This window comes from Bacillus rossius, chromosome 1 (assembly GCF_032445375.1).
Source record: "Bacillus rossius redtenbacheri isolate Brsri chromosome 1, Brsri_v3, whole genome shotgun sequence".
NCBI lineage: Eukaryota > Metazoa > Arthropoda > Insecta > Phasmatodea > Bacillidae > Bacillus > Bacillus rossius.
This window is the reverse complement of record NC_086330.1, coordinates 104,284,045-104,303,861: the sequence shown is the minus strand read 5'-3', so window position 1 is coordinate 104,303,861 and position 19,817 is coordinate 104,284,045. Positions and strand designations below refer to the sequence as shown.

The 19,817-nt window shown below is 35.9% G+C and overlaps 1 protein-coding gene across 1 annotated transcript in view; it reads right to left on the bottom strand.

The window, feature by feature from the left end:
• LOC134541232 (low-density lipoprotein receptor-related protein 2) overlaps positions 1 to 19,817 on the bottom strand; it is a 574,163-nt gene that overhangs the window by 132,047 nt on the left and 422,299 nt on the right. Inside the window, exons 6-16 of the mRNA XM_063384501.1 lie at positions 18,977 to 19,093; positions 17,061 to 17,344; positions 15,339 to 15,577; positions 12,860 to 13,065; positions 11,771 to 11,962; positions 9,965 to 10,105; positions 7,753 to 7,962; positions 7,396 to 7,591; positions 6,016 to 6,269; positions 4,972 to 5,204; positions 2,256 to 2,463 (exon numbers count right to left, since the gene is read on the bottom strand). Of these exons, the coding sequence (XP_063240571.1) occupies positions 2,256 to 2,463; positions 4,972 to 5,204; positions 6,016 to 6,269; positions 7,396 to 7,591; positions 7,753 to 7,962; positions 9,965 to 10,105; positions 11,771 to 11,962; positions 12,860 to 13,065; positions 15,339 to 15,577; positions 17,061 to 17,344; positions 18,977 to 19,093 (2,280 nt within the window). The remainder of the gene's footprint in view (positions 1 to 2,255; positions 2,464 to 4,971; positions 5,205 to 6,015; positions 6,270 to 7,395; positions 7,592 to 7,752; positions 7,963 to 9,964; positions 10,106 to 11,770; positions 11,963 to 12,859; positions 13,066 to 15,338; positions 15,578 to 17,060; positions 17,345 to 18,976; positions 19,094 to 19,817) is intronic.

Below are 19,817 nucleotides of genomic sequence, written 5' to 3'. Positions count from 1 at the left end.
CAGAAATACTGGCTAATTTATTTTTATTGTTCTGAATATATCTGCTTTAGACCAATTTAACACTAACTCTTTTATTGTAAATATGCAGCATATAAATTTTACAATTATTTTGTTTGATAAGTATTACAATACAGGTTTTATAAAAATAAAAACAATAACACCAAAATCCTGTATTTTAAAACTGGACTAAAAATAAAATTAAAAACTTGTCTCTGTTAAATAACAATCTCCAACTTGTAACAGCTGGGAATAAATAAACGATTGCTTCACTGTTTTCAAATGTAGTTGAGAAGATAGTTACTCCAAGTCATGATGTTGACTTCAACAAGTGTCACAAGCTACGTAGTTCCTGTGGGTATGTTGAGCCAAAAAGTAATTAGTAATAAATTTGCACTGAAAGCTGCAATTAGTATTTGTAAAATCTGAGATGGTCACATACAATCTCCTTAAACATTTTTAAATGTTAAAGAACATACTACGCTATCTGAGTGATGAAAAATTGAGCCATGTTACTGAATGAATAATACTTGTTCTCTAGAGCTTTACATGTCATAGTGCAAGTAGCACTTAAGTTACCCAACAGTCACTAAAATGAAACAATTGTATCCAAACTTTTAAAGAGAATGGTAAGTTCAAGTTTTATTTTAAGAAAGGGGTGCTGGTTGTGTGTCATCAGTAAACCTGTGTTCCACCAATCAGTAGGGACAAGATTATATGGTGAATTGTGATAAGACCGAAATAACAAAGAAGACCGTGTCAATACACCATTTAATACCAACATGCAAGTTAATACATCATAAAGCACCAAAATGCAACTGAAATCATGAAATTAATTAGCATTTATAATCCAAAATTACCTCAAATTACAAAAAAAACTTAGTACTGTAATACAGAAAATTCAATAAAAGTATTTTATTTAGCAGGAAATTTGTACTAAAATGTATAAACTGAAAAGAATGGAATTTTTTTTACTATTTTTATTTTATTTTTTTATCTTGCATCTGTTTGTAAGTCAGTTTTACATTATCATAGTACATTTTCCAGACAACAAATATTTGCCAATTCTATTTTTATTGTTCCGAATAGTTAAAAAAAGCTAATTAAAATTATTATATTGTAAAAGTGCTATATGTATTTTCAAAATCATTTAAGTGCCATATTTGTTTAATAATATGCTATAGTTATGAATAAACAAAATTAATAACTTATAAAAAATAACACAGATAGGTATCTCCTTTTTTTAAAAATTAAATTAGCCTAAAAGTATAACCATATAGGTAATTTTGTCCCAACCAATCAGATAACAGAGCAGATTTAAATCCCAATTAGAAATATACATAGGTAAATCTTCTCCACTGAGAAATGTAGTGAACTGTAACACTTTCTTTGCATTTTTCTAACAGTACTCTTATTTCCCCATCAATGTGTTCTATAATTTTTCCACTATGAACATAACTGTTGTCCTTTTAGAGACCATGGCTGTGGGTCTCTCAGTTCCGGAGTCTACCCTCAGCAGATGAAGCATCACCCATGGGTTTACCTCCAGCAATAGATAACGACTCAACTCCAGTGTTATGGACCCTCCCAATAATTGTCAAGTCAGATAAAATAATTAACCATGAAATAAGATCCCAAAGCACCTTGTCCCTAAATAAATTTTGTGAGTTTGTGCGTAAGCCAACTGTACTTATACAAACGGTTAATCCAAAACTGTATACCACATGATTTCATGCTTACAGTATACATGCTGAAACTGACATAAAATTTTCCTCTAAGATCATGAAAAACCATTAACCAAAACTTGTTTCGAATAAAAAAAATAATCATTTTATAAACAATAAAATATAATTATATTACATAGTTATTTATAATCATGTGCAAAAAATTAAATAATAGAAGCAAAATAATTTAAGATACTACCCTCTTAAGGAATGTTAGACCACCAACCCCCACCAAAACAAGAGCCCAACTGCCAGGGGCGCAACAACTCAATTTCCAAAGGGGGAGCAATAAAACATTTTATAAAGAATCATCGATCCCCTCCGGGAAAATTTGTATTTCAAGGTTGAAAATGGTGCTATTTAAGCAGTTTTATTATCTAAAAATTGATTACACAGCACTTTCTTTGCCTCCGTTTGCCCCCACTTCAAGGTTTCAGAGGAGGGGACAAAAATACCCTTGCCCCCCCCCCCCCCCCCTGTTGTTGCGCCCCTGCCAACTGCACACGAGCCGAGATGCGTTGTGACGGTACATACTTGTGCAGTTCTGCTCCTCGTCGGAGTTGTCGAGGCAGTCGTCATCGCCGTCACACACCCAGGCCTTGGGCACGCAGCGCTGGTTGTAGCAGGTGAAGTCCCAGGCGTTGGGGCAGGCCTGCACAGGCGGCTCCGCGCTGGGGTCGGCCAGGCACATGGTGCCGTCGGGCTCCGTCAGACGCTCGCCGTAGGGGCAGCCACATACCGCCTACGAGAGAGGGGCTGTTCATCACGCTGGCAGTACGTTTAACTACAATCTACTGCTGTTCATGAGAGATTTTAGAGACAAGTTGAGGCCAGTGGACAAGCTCAAAGAGTATATGAAAAAATCAAAGCAGTGTACAGTAAGTACAGCTACATTAAATGAATATGGCATTCAAAGTGGCATTAAATAACCACAGATACAATATTTACCTGCAGAAGGGTTGCCCTTTCATATGGGTTGCACCCTTAATGTTGGGCCAAAAAAATCTAACATTTCCACAGTAAGTCATTCCCCTGTGTGTGGGTCGCAGCAGCACCATATATCTGTCTTCACTAGAGTTCTGTGGATACAAGTGAAGTGTTCCTTTTCTCAGCTTATTGATGCGTAAGACATATGATGACTCTCAGCTCTTCTTTGTCTCTTTACTACGGGAGGGTATGAGGCACCTTCTCTTCCCCCCCCCCCCCCGGCCCTCAATTTACCACCCATCCAATTCCTGCACTTCCTAACAAGACAAAGGAGAAACTGCTATTTTTTATACCCTTGTTTCCCTTTCCTCCATTGTAATTTATTTTTTTACCCATCCCTTTGCGGTGGAGAGAGAAGAGGCAGAGAAGAGGCGGCAAGCTACTATGTGCCTGTTCTGGTTATTAAAAACTATCGTGCAGTTTACTGTGAGACTGGAGAAATATAAAAGGTGATCTTGTAAACACCAGCGATGGATGCAGTTTTGTAACAGTATGTACAGTTGAAAGCATGGAAAATTTCACTAAAAAAAAATGCTTGGGCACAGTTTTGTCATGAACACCTGTCACGATAGACTCGTTAATTGTGTGTGTGCCAGTTCACGGGACATTTACAAAGAAGAGAGGGAGGGAAAACAGTCAACACTGCCATATGGCCACAAGTGCATGTGCACAAACACACTCCCTCTTGGCTGGTTTATTTTTAGATTTTCCTCTCCCCTCCTCACTTTCATAAGTACAATAAGTTTCTCTCTCCATATTTTGATTTCAAATATCAAATAAGTAATCATCATGGGACAATATTATCACAGAAGAAAATGATTAAATTTTAGCCTCTACGTTTGTCAGTGCCTTCACCCTTCCCGCCCCCACCATTTACTTCTACTGCAGCCCTACCCCTCCCTGCCAACTCCACTGAGGAGATAATCATTTTGTGATAAATTGCCATTGTTAACGGTTTAAAGGTCTATATTTTCTTTACTGCACATAACATTATGTAAAGTAAAACCCGCTAATTAAATACCACTTCAGAATAATTACTCCATAAAAAGTTTTAAAAATTTAGGACTTGTCATAAATACATATAATTTTAGAATTTTACCCTTTTAATAACATTTACCTTAATAAGTCTAAACTTCTAGGTGACCTGAAAAATCTTCTAAAGGTTGAGTCTCATGTGTCAAGTTGATTTTTTCATTTTCTCATAAGTCATCATTACTATTAGTTAAGGGCTAGTTCTGTAAATTTAGCACTCAATCCCTCTTGCATTTGTTTTTCTGTCACAAATATTTTCATGAGATGTTTACTACCTGTGATATAATTGCTGTAAAAATCGCACAAATGATAACAATAATAAACACTTGTGTGACATTTTTACACTCATTATATAAAACGTAAGCCTGTATTCCAAGACCCAAAATTAAGGTTCAGGTGTTAAATATGCTATACCTGTATCCTAACTGTATTCATAGTGCATGATAGGACACAATACTTTATTTTTAGGGAACAGCATTTGGTGTGCCATCCGTTACCTATCTGTTGCCCTAATTCCACGCAATCGCAGAGTTAATTTATTTGTTGATTTCCTCCACATGGCAGACCCACGTCTGGCGCCATTAACTCGTATATAATTCAATTTCGTGAATATTGGGGAACGTACCAAAACTATTGGTGTGCCAAATGAAACTTTATGGTAGCAAAACTATCCTGGAACACATTTTGTAGAATTTAGTGGTCATAAAAAGAAATAATTGCTACTTAAAACGTTCTTGAGAAATTTAGAACAAGACCATTTAATTTGTGCAATTCTGCTGCTATCTGCAGAATTTTTGCAGTAACAATTGTATCCATGTTTGCAAAATGTCTCCTAGAATGTCATGGAACAAGTTTCTAGCCTTGCGCAGTCCACCGTTTATTAGAACGGTTGCCGAATCGATTCATTCCCTAATGGAATTCGGTTTGGACACGTTCTGGAATACGGCTCGCAAATCAGGGTTACGGTTGTACCACAACAAGACGGTGCTGATTCCGTGATTCGTTAACATTTCCCGAACATCTACGATTCCTCCCTTAGTAAATATCTGTTAAAAAATATTTGTGGCAGAACAATGAATGCAAGAGACATAAAGTTTTAAATTTATATAAATAGCCCTCATTAGTCATTAATAATAATGATGATAAAATGGAAAAAATCAACGTGGCGTGTCAGACTCCACGTTAACAGAGTTTGACAGGAAATACCGCCGACAGTGTGGCGCGCTCGCACCTCCAGCTGCGACGAGCGGTTGGCGGGCACGGCGAAGCACAGCTTCTCGCAGCCGCCGTTGTTGATGGCGCAGGGGTGGCCGGGGTCGATGGTCTGGACGCGGCTGCTGAACACCTTCACCCCGTACAGCCGGTTGGTCTGCGGCTCGCGGAGCAGCACCTCCTCCCGGCCGCCCGTCAGCTTGTGCAGCTTGATGATGGCGTCCAGCCGCCAGTCCGTGATGTACATCCACTCTGCACACGCCGCACTCACTGTCCACTGCCTGTCCTTGTGCCACTCTCAACTCAGGTGTTGTCTGTCTGTTATCTACCTGAACCCAAAGGAAAATATCAACTTGAAAGCTTTGCAGCTGTAAATATATTTTTATGATTTGTACACAAGAAGGAAACTTTTTTTTTTGCTAAGAGTATTACTGACAAATTAATATAAAAGTTAGAATTATGTACAGATCTGACTATAAGTAAATAATAATTTCCTCATTTTAATGGCTTAAAAAATGTTAAAAATTGCATTATCAGAAATAGTGATGTACTGACGCAATGGTTTTAGTATCGGTATTCGCCGACATTCCCAGGTTTTCTGAATTTACGATGTAATCGTTTCCAACTGGTACATAAAAAAAACTGATACACGTGAAAAAAACGTACAATTTCATCCATTAAGGTGTCACCCGAATTTTCTATTTACCTGTCTAGTCCCATATGGGCAACTTTTACTCCCAATTTTTCTGTAATTTAATGTGATGCTTGAATGTTGTGATTGTTAATTAGTCGAAGGCATAAATTGTTTTGTGCTATGCACTTATTTTAATTTTATGCAATAAAATACTTTTTTTTCTATTACTAAAACTCCTTTTGATAAGAATTTTATTAAATGCTAACTTATAACTTAGAAATATTGAATTTCTGGAGACTTGCCCTGTGTTTATTTAAAAACGTATTGTATCGGTTTTGTATTGGTTATTGTATCTGGCACAACAGGGCATACATGTAAACGATACAACAACAGACGGTGCCTCGTAACTCCACGTGCAGTAAAGCTCACCGTCGTGTATGACGATGGAGAAGGGGTGCCGGATGAGCCGGGAGTTGACGGTGCGGACGTCTGTGCCGTCCAGGTTGGAGTGCTGGACGTGGTCAAGCAGGGCATCGCACCAGTACAGCCGGTCCATCTGGAAGTCCACGGAGAGGCCGTTGGGCCAGCCCAGCGTCACGTTGCGGAACACGAGCAGGTTGGATCCATCCGTGTGGGCGCGGCTGATGTTCGCTGGCCGGTCCCACTCAGAGAAGAATACGTAGCTGCGACCAAAATCAACACAGATCAGCTCGAACGTAATATGTATCGGCGCTCGATTCTTCCCAAATAGTTATTAGGCACAAGGGAGTACCTATACATCTCATTTCTGTAATGTTTGCTGAAACATTACAATGTTTCAGTTTTGTTAAATTAAATCTACAAAGATCAGATCAAACACAATTTTGAAATCTACACTTCTGAAAGAAACATTAATAGGCAAAACAGTGTTAACATAGTTCAAAAGCTTTATACTTATTCCTTTAATGTTGCAGAAATTTTACAATATTTTAGAAAGTTTATGTTAAATCAGTAAAAATTAGCTGAAAGGTAATTTTGATACTCAAAATTTCAACAAGAAATATTAAGCATAACAGTACTTAGAAAAGTTTCACACACTTTTCTGTAGTGTTGTATAAATGATACAAAGTATCAGTAATATCAAGTTAAATCTCGTAAATTCATCAGAAACATTGTGTACTGTAAGGGTAGTGCCTACAGCAAACTTGAAGGAGATGAAGAGGGAATAATTTTGATACTTTGCAGTTATGAAATTTGTTTTAACCAAGTTAATGTAAAATTGATTTGAAAATATAATTTTATTTTTAAATTTATTTTTTATCCAAACTAATCAACAAAAATGCTCACTTTATTACACAAATAATAATTTAAGGTGAAATGTATTATTTAGAAGGCATTTCTAGGTAAGCATTTGTAATATATTTTGTAGAACAGTGAAAAAACCTATATCTACTTTGCAATCAAAACCCATGCAATGGAAGAACACTAAATTATTAAAGTAGCTATTGAGCTATTAAAAAAATACTATGAACAAAATTATCTGCCCACATCAAATTACATCATTATTTTTTAAAGGTAGCATCAGAATTAACCTAGTTATTTAGTTGCATGCCTGTATATTTGTCATTCACTTTAAATTTTAAAAGCTTTTAGTAAATAAAATTGTTGGAATACAGTTTTTACTAGTATTGGCTTGATGTCCAATCAACATATTATGATGCCACTCCACTAAATAAGCCCTTGAGTTAAAGAGGTTTCACAATACAACTTTCACACAGAGTAACGTTGAAACAACAGCATCACATTTTTTTTGTATAAAATGTTCCTTACCCTTTATTTGGATGCACCACAATAGCTCTGGGCCTCTTTAAATTTTTCAGGAGAGTTCTTCTGTGTGTGACGTTTCTCGTGCTGAGCACATTGAGAGTTCCCTTGCGGCTGTCAATGTAGTACAAATTCTGAGAAGCCCAGTCCACTGCTAGTCCTTCCACACCTTCGTTTTGTGAAGCCAAGACAATCTCCCGACCTGCACGCAAACAATGAAGTGAACAGAACATATTAGGTATCCCACATTCATGTTCTTCCAAACTGTTTTAATTTCTAAGAAATTTTAAGATGCATAAAATTAGGGATTAAAAATGTTAAATATTAAAATTTTTTTTCAAAGGGTTTCAAACTAGAATTTACCTGTTCCATTTCTGTATATCCTGTAGATTACATCTTGCAGGACATCAGAATAGTAGACGTAGTAATTCTTGCTGTCAAAATCCAGACCAACAAATCTGGCACGCCTGGCAACTACTGGCAGCATTGCATCACTGAAACCTTCAATTACTGGGTCCAGCACTCGACCCTTTATAAACCTCTGCTGGGAATACATAAGGAACTCTTCAATTCCTGGAAGAAAAATCAAGCAATTTATGTAGGTAATGGACTGTAAACCAGAATGAATAAAAAAAAACAATTAACACTTTTACCCTATTTTATTTCTGATCATAGCTTACTCTGCTCAAATTATAAACTGGTGATGATAAAAGTTTAAACCAAACTATATTTATGTATGGTAATAAAAAAAATGAATATTACTACTATCTAATAGAATTAAATCAATAAAAACACTATGATGGTGCACAGAATTAGATGAAAATTAAAATTTTATACCTCAAACCTGTATAATTGAGAAAACAGAACAATGTTAAGCATAACATTTAAGTTTCCGCAAAATTCTCAATGTGATACTTAAATATTTGTTAGCATTAGTCTGCTTTTAAGACAATGGAAACATGTTTATACTCCCCTAGGAAGGATCAGCATTAATAAGATGATGATGATACAAGTGAACTGCATTGTCTTTAGAGCTGACAATTTGTTTCAGATCAGCTTAAATATTACAGAGTATACTGTAAATGTAGTGTAAATAAAAGGAAAATTCAGGGTTGCCAGCAAGTAGAAAGGTTTCATGATGGAAATTTCATCATGGTAATTTTAATAAAAAAGAGAAAAGAAGAGTGAACAAAAATATTAGGTTTAAGAACTTTGTATTTTATAATTTAAAATTTATTTACAATTGATGTCGAAAATGTTCAAAATTCTACATTTATGAAACATTTCATGGTTATTTTTCTGTGTTTATGTCTGTGGTGGGTGTGGATAAATTAAGGCTAATCATGATTTACATCGCAGTCATTAAGTCATTAGAGACGACAAGGGTAATTAAGTGAGCATGGAGCACAGAAGAAATAAATGTGTGAAGCAGAATCGGGAATTACCAGGGGTGGCTCGAGGGGCGGGCGAGCCAGGAAACCACCCAGGGCCCCGTGCCTAGCAGGGCCCCGCGCCTAGCAGGGCCCCATGCCTGCCTTTTTTAGTTTCGTTTTCCTTTTTTGTCTAGTTTTCCGTGAAGCATAATGAAAATTCATAGGGGAAAGAATAATTAAATTGTAACTAGCATTTGATTTTAAGTGCTGGTCAATACCTTTTGATTACAATTAAGGCTTTTCATGATTGCATATCAGAAAAAACTTTAAAAAGATTTTACTGCCTCGTGCAATTAAAACAGAGTTTGATCGTTAGTATTTTTCAAAAATAACCCGAGCATATTCTAATTATTTAAAGCTTAGCAACAAATGTGAAACTTCACATTAGACGCAAAGCTTTTGATCACCAGGGGCGAGTCCAGGATGAGGCCACCACCCAGGGCCCCGTGCCGGCCCTTTTAATTTTTATTTTCCTTCTTTATATGGGTTTCTGTGAAAAATATGTACGTTAATGGAAAGAGGAAGAATCAAGCTGTTATTTACATGTAATTTAAAGCACTGTCAACACCTTTTGCTTTTGATTTCAACTGAGTTTTCATGATTATGTATTAGAAAAAACTTCAAAGATTTTATTGACTTATTTTAAACATTTTCACCAAACTTTTATCATTAACATTTATAAAACTAGCCCTCAAAGATAAATTATCAAAATTATATAGAACTTTAAAAGGTTGGGATAAAATAAAATTTGTTTAAAAAAAAATAAATTCAAATTTTTTAGTTGAGTGCTTCTGGACCTCCCTTCATGGAAGTTCTGCCTCACAAAAGAAAACAGCCAGGGCCCTGAAAATACTAAATTTTCAGGGTAAGTAAAATGGAATGTTAAAGAAAGCTTTGATTGATTGTCTGAAGGGGAGTTCAGGCCTGAAGGGGAGCGCAGGCCTGAAGGGGAGTGAAGGTCTGAAGGGGAGCGCAGGCCTGAAGGGGAGCGCAGGTCTGAAGGGGAGCGCAGGCCTGAAGGGGAGCGTAGGCCTGAAGGGGAGCTCAGGCCTGAAGGGGAGCGCAGGTCTGAAGGGGAGCGCAGGCCTGAAAGGGAGCGCAGGCCTGAAAGGGAGCTCAAGCCTGAAGGGGAGCAGACTCACTGGCGCAGTGCCTCAGGTCCTTGAGGAGCCGGTAGCCGATGCTGCATGCGCAGCGGTACGCCAGCACCCCTGGCACCTCCCCGGCGGTCACGATGCACATGTGGTCGCAGCCGCCATTGTTGCCCCTGCACGGGTTTGACACTGCGGACACAGGGCAGACAACCGTCGCGACGTATTCTCAACACCACCGCGCACAGCTTGATCACATTCTTCCACAGTGCAGAAGGTACAGGCAGCTCTCCAAATCCAATATATAGTCAACTCCTGATAACATGTGCAATAGCTTTAAAGAATGTGAGAAATATCATGTTCTACATTACATTCAGAAAAAAATTATCTGTATGGCTTTTTTAAAAATTTTTGTTACTAAAGTTCATTTCAGATTGTACAATTATTTCAAGCACTTTCTTTAAACTGAAAGGTTTTACAATATATAGTAGAACAGAAATTTATTCCTGAATAGTATTATAGGTCTGCTGACAATATGACTGATATATTCTAGTAAGCTTATATACCAATATCAGATTTTTGTGTGCCAGAACTAAAGATGTTCATGTTAGGTTTATGTGTGTTTTCTGAATGTTATGTATAACATTAATTTTTTAACATTATTTCAACCTTTTTTAAAGTTGAATACATGACATTATAGCACTTCTGTGGTACAAATTATAAAAATTAATACCCACTTCTTGAAATTAAATATTATTGACACTAAACATGTAAATATAATTGACTTTTGAATATAAGAAACATTTATATTGCAAATTTTAGGGTGGGATTGCCTACCAAGTAATTTATACCCTGAAGATGAATATTAAAGTATGCTGCTATTAATTGAAGTATTTTGAGGCAAAATATATGCCAAAAAGCCTGCCAACTGTAACTCACATATAACTGTAATGTATTTTAACTTCACTTATAATTTCTTCTTATTTATTAAATTTGAAAAAACTGCGTCAAGAAGCAACAGCCACCCTATTATCTTCTAAAAAATGAGTTTTGTAGCTACATATGACATACAAGTGAATACTGGCTGATATTTAATTAATCTTAGAGGAAAAATAATCAAGTTTTCTTTTGTCTAATGTCTTTTACTGTAGTAAAAATATGTAGTTTGTTATGACACTTCATACATACTAAATATGATTAGTGTGTAAAAGTAGTATTAATAAAATATTTCTAAAATTGTCAATAGTTTGAAAATTACATTCACACAATTTAACAAATTAACAGGTGAGGAATTTTTAAATTGCAATTATTCAAAATTTCAAACATCAAAATTAATAATTTATTAATCAATTTAAATTCCATTTCAAAAACTTACACCTCTTAATGATGAATACCGATTTGTATTTGAAGTGTACAGGAGCTGTTGCATGTCACCTCGTGAAATGATCAAAGTTGAAGTTAGGAGCCACTGTTGCACAATATAAATGTGTACATTTCTGTTTCAATAGATTAATGCCCTCGAATTTATTTCAAAATTTGCTCAGGGAACAACAGAACTTTTAAAGTTTAGATTGGGGAGAAAATATTTAAAATGGAATTATTATTTTTTTAAATTTGAAAAGAAACTTTCTTTTAAAGTTATGGTGTATTTATAACCACTATTGTGAAATATTATGTACAAGTATTTGTTTTAAATTGACTTAGGCTAACACAAAAAAAAAGTAAAAAAAAAAAGTATATATTTTTCTACTCTTAATACTTATTTGGATTTGAGAATATTTAGTTAAAAAAAAAAAGTTCCTACCTCACCACAAAATAATTTTAAGAAGCCCAGAGGTCAGCAGCCGGAGCACTCACCTCTCTTCTGGACCAGGTCATGGACCACCTTGACCGCACGAGGGTCCTTCATGTTGGAGAAGTGCTGCAGCTGCTTGATGGAGTTGGCGCCCTCGAACTTGTCCACGCTGAGGATCGCCTGCTTCGTGCTGTCCGACCATATTATGCGGTGCTCGAACAGCGTCAGGCGCGACGGGGAGGGCACCTGCTGACCTGCATGTCAGGCGAATCATTAACAACCCGGTCTGACATCTCACCATAAACCGATCCATGGCACTATGTGTACATGGAGAAAAAAATTGGAACCAAAATGTCGGCAATAATGTCATACATCGTTATCTTCAACAGCGATAGTGAATGATAACAGCAGGGGGAAATTGGTGGCGAAGGGGAGAAGGGAGAGGAGGAAAGGGTGGGCAGGAGGGCTTACCAAAATATCTTCCCAACACAAATGCATTATATAATTTCTCACTTCTTCAATAAGCATACCATAATTTTATCATGTAATTGGCTTAATTCTGGTACAATACTGCCTGATCACCGAGCTAGGTGCATTCATGGAGAAGAAGCTCTAATTGCCCTGACTGAGAACTAGTTTTTGAAGTATTTTTGGGCCCACCTGCTAGGTAGTTCAAATAATACATACTAATATAACTACACTGATTATTAAAAGTAATGCATTAACTATTATCAGGCAAACAAACCAGTAAAAATTTATTCACTTTATTTTGGAGGCCACATATTTTGTGGTGTGGCATACCGGAAATACTGCATCTCCTACTCAATTATATAGAACATGCCTTTTTTAAGTATTAAGTGTATTTTTTTTGTAGTTTAAATTTATTAAACTAAGCAATTAGTTATCAAGTTATTAAATTATCATTGTAAAGCTAACACTCTGAATTTGAACCTACCGCCCGAGTTTTCTGCTAGTAGTTGTGGGCCCACTCAACAGATAGCGTAAAACGTCAGTTTCCACTGTAAGAGTCACACTTTTATATCTCCCTCCTTGTTCTATGGGTGCACTGGACTCATATTTGGGAGGAACCAGGTTCAAATCCCGGTGCATCCAGTTTATGATCTCAGGCAATAAACCAATCAACGTCTCACCTCTGAGAACGAGCACACGGCTGTTCCCGTCGTAATCGACAGTCTCGATGTAATCCAAAAGCGAGTCACACCAGAACACTCTGCGAGCAATGGAATCCACGGCGATGCCAGAGGCTTTGTACGCCGCTTCAGACACGATGGCCACCGCGTGGGTTCCATCCATGTTGGCTCGCAACACCTGGTTACTGTCTGCTACAAACATGTAACTGAAATGTAAAGTTGCTGTTAAACAAGGAAGACACACATACTTGGCTTCAAGTAACTGGAACAATATTTTTAGCTTATCGGCGCTTAAGAAACAAAAAACCCCTGACTTTCTTTTTAAATTTCGTTTTTGTTTCTTCATGGAAACACATGCATTTAGAATCTTGCAGTTGGTGTTATTGAGCACTTTCTACTGATTAAATATATAAATCTTAAACAAAAACAACATTGTGTTGAAAAATTTTATTTTTGTCACATAGGTGGTTTTGTTTCTTAAGCAACATTATGTTAACATGAACAATTTAAAAAATGTTAATAATGCACCATATAGTTTTGTTATAGTATAAAATTACACCACAAATTTTTTTAATCCTTTATTTATTATTGAAATATTACATCTCATCACAAAACACAACTTAGTGTGCTTTTAAAGAATTGTTTTTTCAATAACTTTGATTTAAATTCTCAGGAAACTACAAACATGTAAAAACATATGAGTATATATGACCATTCTATTTTTCAGTTCATTATAAACTGAATTTTCATCCTCTTTAATCCATATCCAAACATGCAAACTTCCATAAAATAGTACTACATGTATTCTCTTTCTTTCATTTGTTCAGAATCCATCCATTCTTTCATAAACTCGCCATTTATTCATCCCGTAATTTATTTATTTATCAAATCATACATTCAAATGCATTGATTCATCCCTGAGAAACTCTGCAAGCCATATAATGGAAAAACTTTGTAGGTATAGGTAAGACGGCTAACTTAAAAGTAAAATTATCACTAACTGCTACTGTGCATTAAAAATAGTAAAGTAACAAATAAAAAACCATAATTTTTCAAAATAATTTTTTTTTAAAAGTTTTAACAGACAACCAGAAATCTACCTGCATCCCAATTATAACAAAAACTGACATAACACCCTCCAGCACCAAGGAAAATTATGTCTCATGCAGAGTAAAATTATGCAAAAGGACACACTAGTGTTGATATTACTATTGGGAGTTAACACTCCAGCTTAAAAAAATAAAATTAATCTTACTTACATATCCTGTATTTCGCATATGTACATATTTATTTAAGATGGCAGAAATTTACTAAGTGGAAGCTATAATTTGCAATAAACATCAGTCATTTGAAAATTATTTTAAAAAATGTTTTAGATTGTAGAATACAGACAGATAAATACATCAAGGCTTTTGACTTCAGTTCATACACAATTCCAAAATTCTCCAACCCTTGGACGATGCACCTCAAGTGAATTGTAATTTAAGATGAAAAAACATCAGTGCTAAAATAAATTCATAACTAAATGACAATATACATATTTTATTATTTTTTTATTGTTTTTTTTTTTTTAATTTTAATAGATATTAAATTTTCTTCAGCATCTTAGAGGAGGTAAATGTTAAATGGATATAGTATATGACAGTAAGATTTATTTAGCTATATTTTTATATGTTATTTAGATAAATTTTGATCTACCTCTATTCCATGAACAAGTGAACTTATGATGACAGATTTTTGTGAGAATGTGTAACACTAGGCTGTTACTTCTCACTAATCATTTCATTAACTAAAATAAATTACTTTTTTTCTCTCAGAACTAGAACAACAAAACATCCAAATGAACATTTATGATAATTTTTCTCTCGATGCCGCAAGATAATTTATCTGTCAAACTAAAAATGCTATTAAAGTAACCAGACAAAAACTTGCACTCTGTCATAGGATAAACTACTGCAGGTGCCAAGCAGCCTTGCATTTCACACTGGTCTCAATCAGCCCCTACAGTCTTCAAATTTATTAAAATATCTGTTTTATTAATCCAATAATTAAGAGAATCATAAAAACCTAAACATTTTTAATAAATTTTTGATTGTATCATTTTTAATACTTTTTCAATTAAATACTCATCAGGATAATTAGTTTACAAAATTTCATTTTAATAAAAGCTACCTTTTATTCTTCTACAATCCTACCTTTAAATTTGTATCTTGAAACATCATAATTGAAAACTTTACCAATTGTAAACAATTCTGCCGACCAGTTGGCAGTATATTCTTTTTCAAAAGCTTGAGTTTGTAGATTCAAACAAACTCTCCAATTTAGTATTTATCTCTCATTAGTAATCATACCATAATTTTCAGATTCTCTTAAAAATTCTTCATTTTTCACATTAGCTTTAATTGGTTTCATGTTGATGGTTGAGTGTTTATAATAATTATTGTGTTTTTAAGTACGTGTCGTGAGCGTGGATGCTCACCCCATGGTCGGGTCCAGGGCGATGTCCGAGGGGCTCGTCAAGTTGCTGCCCATGACGATGGCGTGCTTGCGGCCGTCCAGCTCGAACACGTCCACCTTCTGGCCTATGGCGTCCGTGACGTACAGCTTGTCGCCCACGTGGTCGACCGCCAGGGCTCCCGGGTACCACGTGCCCGGCAGCGAGATGTCCGAGGAGGGCTTCCGGTCCGGCCTCTCCTCCAGGAGCGCCTGCGAGTGGATCTGCAGGGACGCCAGCAGTGAACAGTCGCGTTCACCGGCCACGACAGCGGCGGGTTTCATCACAGAAAAGCCGAGGGAACCAGAAATGTGCATTTAAATAATTGTTTTTGACATACATCATTGCTAGTTTGAACTGATGTATGTCAAAAAGAAAACCTGAAAAATGGCAAAAGGAAAAGAATACACAAGCACACTGAAAACAAGACAATTACATATTTCATTATTAAACATTTAACATTTTACACTGGCTCATTGTGGTTTATTTTCTGTGTATTTTTGTATTTATCTATCTTTGGCCATTCTTCAGGTTTTTTCTATGACGCAAAGTGAAATTGCGTATGGAAAAAATAATGATTTAAATTATTAAATTAATCTTCCCCATCACAAGAAGCATTCAAAGAACACATAGCTGTGCAAGATAGTGAATTAAGCGGCCCCCTAATCAAGGGTTGTGTTGGTAAAGCGAGATTATGAATGTGTGGCTTGCTGGTGCTTCTAGCGTGGTGTCTAAGTCCAAAGCAGTGAACTAGCGCGCAGTCTTCTCATCATGCATAGGGCAACTATGAAATCTAAGCGGAAACCATAACATTATATAGCAGAAAATGTTGATAAAGATGTAATTAAAGGTCTTTGATTGCTTTCAGAAATCTGTATCAGGCACTTCATGTCTAAAACTGATTCTAAAAACTCACGTTTTAGCCATTTTTACTCTTATTATAGTTCAGTTTAAAACTAAATCTGGACACTGAACTAATCATCTGCCCTTAGCATATTCTTAAATGCTTTTTTGTGAACAGACCCTACTCTGATAATGTCAGAGGTTCCTAACAATAGCATGTTTTTTTTCTGAAGCTTGTACACCGAATTTGTGCCCAGGTACGTGGAACCTATAGGCACACAAATGTACGTTCAGTGAAAGGTATTTAAAATGGAATTAAATGGTTTGATGCATTCTGTAATCTGGCACCAATCAAGTCGCTCGCCTTATAGATGCTTATCACAATATTTTTTTTTTTTTAAATACCATGATGATAGGAGCAGATGTCAGTTTCCGAAATATCACAGGTTTTTTCATCTTAGAATGCCTACTGTGATTTTCTGTGCTGTCGTCATTATGTTGTCCCGAATATTTGCTTAGTCTCATACAACCATTATGTCTTAGGAAGCCTGTTGTGCTTGTCAGTGCTGTCACTGTTGTGTTGCCCGGATTATCTGTTTAGTATCATTATTGGATTAATCAGTTTGTCACTGTGTCGACCAAAGTATCATTTTGGTTTTGTCTGCCAATGTCAGCCCACTGTAATGTGATATTTTTCTGACTAATATTTTTCACAGAATTCTCTGACATTGGCTGATTTTGGCTTGTTTTCCTGTGTGTTTGCACATTCAAACTTTTTGTCCATTTTTTGAGGTTTCTCTGCGAAATACAGTGTAAACCAAGTAGGTATACGTAAGAATAAGTATTCAAGTAACAGCAACGAACCTTGTGTGTTTTGACGTCGGACCAGAAGAGCATGTTGTACTCGTAGTGGAAGTCGAGCCCGCTCGCAGCCGTCGTGTTGGCCACAAGCTGCGTGCGGTTAGACTCCGGGTCGATGCGCAGCACCGAGTGGTCGAACGCGAAGAAGAGGTGCGCGGCGGAGGGGTTGGGGACGTGGCAGCGGGAGCCGTTCAGCAGGTAGCCCGGGGCGCACGAGCAGCTGAACGAGCCGTACGTGTTCTTGCACGTCTGGTCGCAGAACCCCCACTCCAGGCACTCGTTCCTGTCTGGGAACATTTGAGGCATCTCGGCGACTCCTCATCCGCCGCTCGGCAGCCTCGCAACTTTCTCCGAGTTCCTTTGTACTGAGGCAGTGTTCAAATCGGCAGATTTTGTAAACTAAGTGATCACATGACCAAATATTGTATAAAAAAATTACAATTAATTTTTTGAATTTTGTTTTCTTTAATTTTGCATCTGAGTAACTGAAAAAATTATAAAACAGAAAATTATGAATATGCCATATTGGATATAATATTTACAATAAAAAATATTGGTTGTCTGTGAAGTCGGTTTACGGACGATAGTTCAACGTGACAATGTCATAACAAAACATTGATGAAATGATTGCATACTTTTATGAATAAAATTGAATCATTTTTATTGAATTATCACTATTTTGTATGGATACAAAGAAGGAGTGAAATGAAATCTACAATTTAATTGATAAATTTCTTTTATTTACTATCATTAATTCAAATATGCTTATTACTTTAATGAACAGATTATTTTAACTATAACTTTTATACATGTTTGCTATTTAATTTCTTCCAATCTGTGTTATTCTGTTAAGGATAGGACGATGATAGGAAAAGTAGGAAACGAATGTGAGTGTTTCAAGGATGATGTGAAGGAAAATGGCTTACCCAACACCAAGATGCAGTCAAAAATAATATATTTGCTCCACGGACTCTGCAGCAATGCTAGGCGGAACGGATTAGCAAAGAGCAATGAAAATGTTACATTGAAATGCATGAAAACAGAATTACGCCATGGACTCGGTCGCAATGCTAGGAGGTTCAGGTTAGCAAGCAAAGAGCAATATAAAATGAGTGTAATGGGACACAGCAAAACGGGACAATGTGCATAACGGAACACTTCTTTGTGCGTGCAGCTGGCATTCATCGATTTATTAGACGTTGTCACGTCAAAATGTGTGTGTGTGTACACTGGCAACATATTTTGAACTAATGAATTACAAGTGGCGATTAAAATAAATACAGAAAATGTCAGTTAGCCTCAATAGTTGTGGCTGTTTTATGCGCTGCTTATAACTACCGTAATAAAATACGAGTTATAGTTCTGATTATTTCAGTAAAATTCATTACTGATATATTGATGAACTTTTAGTAGCATTTGGAAAATTTCAGTGATGAATTTCATAACATAATACAATATTTTAACCCAGACCTTATAAAACTGTTATTGAGATATTTGATATTACTCTCTTTTGAGTGTGGTAAGTGTAAGACAAGTGAATTATGATCTGATCAGTTTGAACACAGCCTAAATGTTAAACTAGAAAACTTGAAGGAGGAATCTTCTAGATCAAGTGATCAATTTGAACTTAAACTGAAATTTCATACATTCTTCCTACCATACTAAGATTTGGCTGTAAAACTTTGAATGTTAACACCCTATAGTATAATGAATATTAAAAACACAAAAATTTCAATCACAAATTCAAAAAAAAAAATTATAAAAACCAATGGGGAACATGTACTATTGATTTTTGGCTAGTCGTTATTAAATATGATCTTTTACCACCAAAAGAACACAAATACGTTTACAATAATGAGAAACTTAGCAACCGAGACAATACTGCGAAGGAAATCTTAGGGTTAAGAGAAGGTGCTCACCGACACAGGAGCGGCTGTCGTTGGCTACCTTCCGCCCTTCAGGGCAGTAGCAGGTGCCGCCCTTCAGCGACGCCTGGCACTTGTACTCACAGCCCAGCGCCGGACAACTGGTGGTCGCTACAAACAAAACATGAGTTCACAGTCCAAAAAAAAAAAAATGTTGCTTGTGACTGATCAAATGAGAAATTACTTTCAGTTACCTACCTGTAAAATACGTAGATTACATTCTTTAAACTATTTTTTAGTGAGTTGGAACTTATCACTGAAAATACTGCTGTAAACTGTTTTAAATCATTAGATGTAGTAGTAGGCAATAATAATTATATTCATTGCATTATCTGGGGGCAAGTTGGGGGAATATGAGAATATAATTGTACATCATTATGTCTTCAAATACCTAGTAAAACAATTTCAGGTCTTTTTTTTTTTTTTTTTTGGAACTTTAACCAAAATTTTGTTAGAACATTTTTACATTATAACATAAAGTTTATATATAACAAGCATAATTACACATAATCTGAACAGATCTACTACTGTTTATAGGAACAAGCAGATTTTTAAGTTAAGAAAGATAAAACATTTCAGATGATTAAGTCGAAAACCTCCAACAATTAATACTAATGTACACTACAAGTTTAACTGAGGCATCAAAGATTAAAATAAGAGCTAGCAAAAGTTTGCTTAAAATTAAAATTTCGTGAATTCCAGTAAAATTACTATTTATTTCAGGACTTTTACATGAATTTCAAATTTTCTCCTCCAGTTCTGTGAATTTCATGACCTGTAAACAATCTGTATTAACCCTCTCCTCTTTCTCCCAAAATTCTATGTATTAGAGGCA